The sequence below is a fragment of the Telopea speciosissima genome, chromosome 8 (genome assembly GCF_018873765.1).
Source record: "Telopea speciosissima isolate NSW1024214 ecotype Mountain lineage chromosome 8, Tspe_v1, whole genome shotgun sequence".
Taxonomy (NCBI): Eukaryota; Viridiplantae; Streptophyta; class Magnoliopsida; order Proteales; family Proteaceae; genus Telopea; species Telopea speciosissima.
In genome coordinates, this window is record NC_057923.1 from 61,669,438 (window position 1) to 61,678,349 (window position 8,912).

General features: G+C 37.8%; 1 protein-coding gene across 1 annotated transcript; it reads left to right on the plus strand.

Annotated features, from left to right (window-relative positions):
• Positions 1-781: 781 nt before the first annotated feature.
• Positions 782-5,028, plus strand: LOC122638398 (pentatricopeptide repeat-containing protein At2g27610-like). Its single transcript, XM_043831343.1, has 2 exons — positions 782-939; positions 2,655-5,028. Exons 1-2 carry the CDS (start codon positions 797-799, stop codon positions 4,867-4,869), a joined length of 2,358 nt encoding a protein of 785 aa, XP_043687278.1. The 5' UTR covers positions 782-796; the 3' UTR covers positions 4,870-5,028.
• The last annotated feature ends 3,884 nt before the right edge of the window (positions 5,029-8,912 follow it).

Below are 8,912 nucleotides of genomic sequence, written 5' to 3' on the forward strand. Positions count from 1 at the left end.
ATGAAACAAAAACTGAATCGAACTAGAGAAAAACTTATTGATTTTGAAACCAAAAAACGTATCATTTTTATTTTGAATGGATTTGATTTGCTTTTAAACCACTAGTTTCGATTGTAAATTGACACCCTTATTTACCACTACAGCACCAACATCTACTACGAGTGGGATGACTATGACCATGAATTCTTATCGTGTCAATTCCGGTGCAGCAGCCAGTGCACCCATGTGTTAGGTGCACCGTCCGATGAACATGTGATGCACCTGAATTGAGTGGATAAAGATCCCTATGGCCATGGCCATGATGACATAGCCATGATGATATTAAAAGGGAAAAAGAATGCTAACCGATCATCATGGTTCCTGCACCCAGACATCGGACTCTTCAAAAATTATCTCGGTTCGCAATGAACTAAAAAGAAAAATCCCATTCAGTCAATGCTCTTGCTTGTATTCATATTGCCCCGATGCTGGTGTAGGCACTACACGACCGACGGTTGCTTAAACAAAATTAAGCAAGTTCCATCCAACGTGGCTGCTCAATCACCACCAAACTCAAATCCATTTCTTTCTTCGTCTTTTTTAGCGCCAAAGAATGGAATCGTTATCCTCTCTTGTTACAGCATGGTGCTGTAATGCATCGTACGACGTTGCAAAGGCCATATGGCACAACGGCTCCCACATGGTGCACGTGGCCTCTGCAGTCACCGCACGATGCGTTACAGCACCATGCTGGAACACGAGAGGATAAAAATTGCAGAGAATGAGTGACTGACAGAGAGGTGCTTTAGAGCTGGACATGTTGATCTCCATTTACAGCTTTGGGATCTCTCATTCTGGTGGATTCTCTCTCTCATTCTGTGATGATTCATTTAACTTAAGTTCTATTCCAAAGAAGAGGAGTTCGCTTTCATGGGCTCCCTCAGAATTGCGTTTAGCTCGGTAATCTGATCCTCAGACCTCAGCTTCGCACTTTGATTCTATTATCGACTTCTTTCTGATGATTGCTCCTTTTTTTTTTTTTAAATTCAACCCAAAACAAACCCATCACCAAGGTTTCAAAAAACGGAATCAGTCCCAAGAACTCTAGAATCGGTCCCAGATCCAAAAACACAGTGATTATAGGAGTTGGATTTTTCCATTAGAACTTGTAGTGAAGGAAGTGTAGCATTGCTATTTCGGAAGGGATTAAAAGACTGACAACATGGTATCGTTGCAATTTGATAGAAAACAGAATTCTTTTAAGATGCAATAAAAAGACTCTTCTCAAGTGTAAATTCCTTAAAAGAATCAAAAAATGAAAGATTAATATGTGTAATTTTAACTGAACTTGGTTGGTTCTTAAGTCCATTACCATCAGAGGAGAGGGGGAGACAGGATTTAAACCCATAAAATGCTTCTGGGGGAGGGGCTGGGTTTGATTATTTGAGATAAGACAGTGTTGAGGGGAATTTGGAGGTGGGTGGGCTTGTTTTTCATCTCTATTTTATTTAGAAATGAAGGGGAAGGGGTTGAATTTGTTGATCTTATCGGGAGTATATGGACCAAATGATGGGAGTAGTGGAATTAATGGATTCAATCTAATGCCATAGTTGATTTCAGAATCCCACCCACAAGCAGAACCGCAGGCCTCAGACCAGCAATTGAAAATCTTCTATAAAATCTGAAGTAACTCTCAGATCAGTCCCAAACCACTACGGTAATTAGGTCTTCCCTAGGTATTCCAAACCCTCAGAGTTTGATTCTGATCCAATGATTGGATAGAAACATATGGACAAGTGAATCAAAATAGAAACTAAGTTCCAGACGTATAAACAAAGCTATAACTTCAAGAACATAAAGCAGATCAGCATCAAATAAGGATCACATTCTCCATTCATCATGTAGAACCCAATATATAAAAACCAATGTAAATAGATAGCCAGAATTCACAGTTCATCGACTCAACAGAATAGTAACTAAAGTACTAAACGGCAGAATATAATAACCACCAGTAGTCCTCTATCCACAAGACAGATCAAGCTCTCACTATGGTCAAAGGCAAGCTATGAACATCAACTAGGAACCCCATAATATCTCAAACCTTAAGGGCCAGATGTTGAGATAACAGTACCTCAAAGTTTCAGCCAAATAGCAGCAGAAACAGAGAACCACCAGTAAGTTTTTTTTTTTTTTGATGAAACCGCCGCCAGTAAGTTTATATCCAACAGAAACTTCAGACTTCAAATATATATGTATCACCCCAGGGGTGTAAAAGGGTTTTCAAAAATAATTTGAAAATGATATATCATTATGTCATTATCAAAAGGTTTCATTGTCATGCACATATTTCGAGTACATATGTGAAATGCCAATTTATACCCTCATTGGAATAGAATGTGTGTAATACTAAAGGGCAAAAAAATAAGGTTACGAATTATTTAACACCATGAGGGGTATCAGTAAGAAAATCCCATATATATATATATATATATACACACACAGTTTCATTCTCTCACACACCCACACACAGAAAACCACTGTAATGTTCCTGCATAAGTGAATGTCAGTAGCAGCTAGAATTTTGTCAAGTCTACTTCTTGTTAAGCTTTTTGGGCCAGATAGACTCATTCAAATTTAGGAATACCTCTTGACTTTGAAAATATCAACCATCCCAGAAACAGAGAACTGATTGAGTCCAAGGCAAATAAGGCAAGCAAAAAAGATGACATCAAATGCAAAGAAAGCAGATTAGAACAAATATCAGAGCTTGATCTCAAACCCATCTCAAAGCTATCAATCACAGAGCTGAAGTATACCCATACTCTGCAGCAATTCTTGGAGTTGCAGAGACTTGATGAAGCAAAGGACTTGTGTTTGAAGATGAAAAGAAAAGGATTTGAACCTGCGATTGTTCTACAGTCGATGCTGATCGATCTCTTTATGAAATCTTCTTGTATGTCTGATGCTTTTGAGGTGTTTGGAGAAATGTCCGAAAGGAATGTAGTCACTTGGACCTCGATAATTTCTGGTTGTGTTCGGAATGGTTATCCGGAAATTGGTATTTCTTTGTTTTGGGAGATGATTAAAATGGGTGCTCTTCCCAATGACATCACCTTAAATGTCGTACTTAAGGCTTGTGCTGACCTTGCTACATTGGATTTGGGAATTCAGATTCATTCTTTTGTTGTAAGAACTGGGTTTCTTCGCTATTGTAGGACCGAGAATTGCTTGATTGATTTTTACTCAAAGTGCGGCTTAATTGATTCAGCCCATCAAATTTTCATCAGAATGTTGAAGCCTGATTTGGTATCTTTCACTTCCATGATTGGAGGTTATTTAAAAAATGGTTTGCTTGAACCAGCATTTGGATTGTTTGATAGGATGAGGAAGTTGGGGCTGGATCCAAATGAACACACCATCAGTAGCATTTTGGTTGGCTGTCAACCTAGAGTTGGTGAGCAGATTCATGCTTACATGGTTAAAACCTTTTTGGATCAGACTCTCTACTCTGCAAGTGCTCTGATGGAATTTTATTCAAAGAACCACTCTTTTGAGAGTGCCAAGCTGGTTTTTGAAAAGTTAGAATCTATGAGTGTGGTGACTTGGAGCTCAATGATCTCCTGCTGTACCAGAAATGAGCTTGGATACGAAGCTCTGGAGTTGTTCTACAGAATGGTCAATCTAGGGATCAAACCCAATGAGTATACCTTTGTAGCTGTTATCGGGGCTTGTGGTTTATCCCCTATGTTCATAGGAATGGGAAAGCAAGTCCATTGCTCTGTAATAAAGTTGAATTTGGGAATGGACAACCGGATCTTAAATGCCTTGGTTACCATGTATGCAAGAAACAGCAAGATAGAAGAGCTTGGGAAAGTGTTCAAGAAAATCCAGGATCCTGATACTGTTTCATGGTCTGCAGCCATAACCGGTTACACCCAAAATGGGTTGAGTGAGAAATCAACAAGCTTATTTTGCCAAATGCATAAGAGTGGAGCTAAGCCTAATGAATATGGATTTTCTGGTGTTCTTAGTTCATGTGCTACTCAGGCTTTATTGGATCAAGGAAAACAGTTTCATGGTTTTGCATTGAAGTTAGGATGTGATACTGATGTTTGTGTAGGAAATGCACTTGTTAATATGTATGCTAAGTGTGGGAATATCGATAATGCACGGTTGGCATTTGATGGCATGCCTAGACATGATCTCATGTCATGGAACACATTGATTCACGGGTATGCTCATCATGGGCATGGGAAAAAGGTCCTTCAACTCTTTGATGAGATGGTTGAATCAGGTGTCATCAAACCTAACAATGCTACATTTGTGGGAATCTTGAATGCATGTAGTCATGTAGGTTATGTAGAGGAGGCATTTGAGTACTTTAAGATCATGGAGAGTTGCTATGGAATTGTCCCTTCCATGTCTCACTATGCTTGTCTGGTTGACATGATGGGTCGAGCGGGAAGGCTCGATGAAGCAGTCCTGATTATTGAACACATGCCATTCCAACCAGATTATTTGATATGGAAAACTCTTTTAGGATCTTGTAGAGTGCACATGAACTTAAAACTAGGTAAGCACGCTGCACAGAGGGCTATTGAATTGTTCCCTGAGGATTCTGCAAATTACGTTCTTCTTTCAAACTTACTTGCTGATTGCGGGGAAAGGTTGGACTCAGAGAGGACAAGGAAGATGATGGAAGAGAGAGGAGTAAAGAAAGATGCTGGTTGGAGTTGGATTGAGATAAAGAGTACGGTGAATGCCTTTATGTCTAGGGACAGAAATCACCCAGAAGCACAAGCCATCTACCAGATATTGGATGAACTTCTAGTGAAAATGAAAGAAGAAGGTTACTCCCCTGACTTCAGCTGGGCACTATATGATTCATGACAAGTGAATAACCGATGATAATACTGCCATAATGGAGATGGGATTGTGGTCTTTTAAATACCAAATAGTAAGTCTTTTGAAGCCTTTATCAGTGGTATAAATAATAATGCTGCTTATGGGTTTAGTATTACAATGCTCAACATGTTTCATTGGATATTTTCAAGTCTAGAAATTTTTTCCTTTTTCTTTCCAGGAATTAAGTCTCATTCTTGATTTCTAGACTCTGTTCCATCAATTTTCACTTGCAATAGACTGAATTACTTTATTTGGCAGAGAATACCAACACATTTCTGCAAGTACTTTAATGGAGTGTTTCCTGCTAAATCTGTACTAAGTACCTCTGCTGGAAGACGATGGGTTGTAGAAGTCGAAAAAGTTGGGAAAAACATGTTCTTCCAAGTTGGTTGGCAGACCTTCTCAAAGGACCATTCCCTAAAATTTGGGGACTTCTTAGTCTTCAGGTACTTTGGTGGTTTGCAATTCCTTGTCCAAATATTTGCTAAAAATGGCTGTGAAAAGGAGATAGCAGTACCCAAAAGTTTCCATAGTAGACCTAGATCCTATGTAAATAATCAGGGCAAAAAGAAAGCTACCAAAGAAGACCAGCAGGCAATGCAAAGGAGGGACAAACTGGCATTGCTTCAGTTCAGTCAAACTACAGGCCTTCAGGTCAATGAAAGTACTTAAAGCGCATGTCGAAGTTGAAGCACCTGATGGTAGATGCAAAGATCATTCTGTTCGCGAAGGTAATAGGACCGATTAAGTTTTCAATATAAAATGTTCCTTCTATGCTTTAGAATATTTTCTCTCATCACATACCTGATAGATTGCAGTAACCCATGACAGGACTGTGAAGGTTCCAACTCGTAAAGTCACTCATCTTCTGCGACTTGTGTAAGAAAAATGATCCATGGGATTCTATCAGCTGATAACTTCAAGTCTAAGGAGGGAAAGATGGGGCAACAAACAACAACACACTCGGCCTTATTTCAACTTAATGGGATCGGCCACATGGATCCAAACAAAACAAAGGAGGGAAAGATGGGGCCAAGTGGGATGGGAAAATAGATGAGAAAATAAAAATGAAAAATGACAAATGAAGGAGAGAATAAAAGGAAAAATGAAAGATTAAAGGGACAATAGTTTCCATTTAGAGTCAAAGTTCTGAATATCAAATTTGAAATTTCCCTGATATTTATAATGGAATATGCATCTTCCTACTTCTGCAGTGCATAAGAACCAGCTTTGTCCTTGGATATCTGGAAGAGGAAACGCACAATGTCACACTGAAGGTTTCAGATGGGAGAGCTTGGACTGTCAATATAATCACCGTAGAGTAATGCTACATATAGGGTGGAGGCAGTTTGTTCAGGGCAACCATCTATGAAAAGGGAATGATTGTGTTTTCGAGTTGATCACGAAGAATGAGTTTAAAGTTTCCATTTTTCGGAGTTGAATGTGCATTAGAACTCATCAAACTTGCAAAGAGGAATGAAAAACAGTCACTGCAAGCTTTAAGACTGAGTTTATATTTTTCACTACTAAGCTTCATTAAATTTCTTTTTTGCCAATGATTCATTTTTCTGTATGTTTCCTTTTGTCTACATTGATCCTTGAAGGTTCTGAGTCTTAAACTGATGTGCTTTCTTTATATGGAAACCGAGTCTTCGACTGCCTACTCTAATAGAAAATTCATTATCTGTTCTGAGAAGTGGCCATTGTGGGCTAAGGCTTAGGCTCGAATATTGATGGTTATCTTCTGCTAGATTCAAATTATCTTAATCACCCACCATACTTTAGTTAAACTGGGAAACTCTGAAAGAAACCTGTTACTTGTTCATTCTCAGATCCAGTTTCTAAACCCAGAGTTTGGCAACAATATTTATGAGATGACTGTAGTTTTAAGAACTGGACTCATATCAAAACGGTTCTCTTTTCTAGTTCAACTGTTTGGTTTTCAAGATTCAGTGGACTATTAATGCATCTGGTTCAACCTGACTCTACTGGGTGGCCGGAAGTCCTATAATTGAGCATCTTGCTAATCCACACAATCAATTTGATCCCAACTACACTGATGTCAAGTGGCAGATTATAAATTGTGTCCCTTTTGTGATTTTTATGATGAAGATGACACTAATCTATTGTGAACTGTTCCTTTGCTGAGTATGCTTAGTGGGGCTCTGATTTTGAATATTTGCACAAGGAAGTGCATTCAGTTGCTAGGAATTTACAAAAAATTTAAAGCCTTATGGGATCATAGACCTTTACTTGAAATGGAGAAAGATGTGAGAAGAGTTGAAGGCAATTAGGCAAACAAAGACTCAAAAATCTTTCATGGTGGAAATCAAGGTACAAGAGAGTTAGTTGACTGTATTGAAATGGTGGAATGGGTGGCAGGCTGTGAAAGTTCAAGAGAATTAGGGAAAACAGAGCTCCAGTTGCAGTTGTCTCATGTATCAGGACAGTGAACAAAGCAAGTGGTTACACCCTTCACAAGGATTTTCCTTCTTTTTTTTTTTTTTTTTCTTGAAATGCTCAGGTGCCCTGAAGCTGAAGCGGCTGCTGTAAAATAAAGCCAGAAGTAACAGATATATGGTCTTTTAGAAGTGTATTTATGAGGAAGTGTGATATACTGATATGTGATCCTCATTTTTCTGCAAATTTGCTCATTTGCATAACAAACTCAACACCCCCCCCCCCCCAAATATAATAAAAATAAAGAAGAAGAAAAAGCAGATATAAGGTTAAAAATAGGTAAGTGGTGTTCAAGGAAAGTTAAAATGAGAGAGTAAAATGGGAAAGCAATCTGAGTTAGATCCATTAAAACCAGGTTTTAGAATATTTTTCTGTGCATAATTCACTGCTTTTGGGAAAATGAATATTCCTTGGGTTCTCAAATTTCTGTTACATAAGGTCAGGTCATATGTGCACTATTTAAGATTTCCAGCTCTCTTCAAACTCTTCAAACAGACTATTAGCTTGTTTTATGTACATCTCACCTATTTACTCCAATTTAATGCCATGGAAAATGAAATCCGATTTACTGATATGCCCTCAATCTCTATCTACCTCTCTGTTTTTACTTCTAGAGTAAACAAACTGTCAATTTTGCCACCATTAAATCTTTCTTAATAAAGCACTAGATGACCTTAAAATGTTCCCTTTTTTTTTTACCTATTATAAGTTTGAATTGGATATGAGTTGATCATAAATCTAAACTCTAAAATGTGGAAATTCTTTTTGTAACAGAACTGGGGAACCTATGCTGATCATCTTTTGTTGACGATAAACTAAGGAGTGGCAGAAAAAATAATAATGGAGAAAGTATATGTACTGTAAGAGACACCAAGAAAAGAAATATCCATACATAACTCAAGAACAAGCAACACCCATGAAAGTAGAAAAGGAATTTAAATTTTGCTTTCTTTCTCCTTGCTAAGGGGTCATGTTCCTTTATTTTTCTCTAATCAAATTTTGCTGATCTTTAGCAAAAAGGGGTCATTTTCCACCCTTCCTTGAATCGAGAATATATTCCGGTTATCTTGAGCTTCTTCTGGTGGAAGACGAGTGAGTTATGACATTTTTATAATTGGTGATTGTATATATCGATGTTCTTACTGTTATATGAGTGTTTTTCTGGATGCAATTAAGGGAACAAGATGTTCATTACCCATGACAATGTTTGGTTGCAAGGGGAAGTAAAGGGAAGGGAAGTGAAAATTTTCAAACCTTAAAAAGAAACTTTTATAATAATAATAATAATTCAGTTAATCTTTTGGGATTGGTGTGTGGTTTGTGTGGTTACACTTTCATTAAAAAAAAAAAAAAAGGGGTGTGTGGGTTTAGTCTCACATCGGGTGTGTGAGTGTGATGTGTGTTGTGTATATCCGCCATTCCATGGTCCTAAAAGTCGGTTAACCTTTTGCAATTAGTATGCGGTTTGTGTGATTACACTTTCATTAAAAAAAAAAAAAAAAATTATAATAATTACCTCATGTGATTGTAAAAAATAATTAAATTCCATACCATATTTACTAATGATA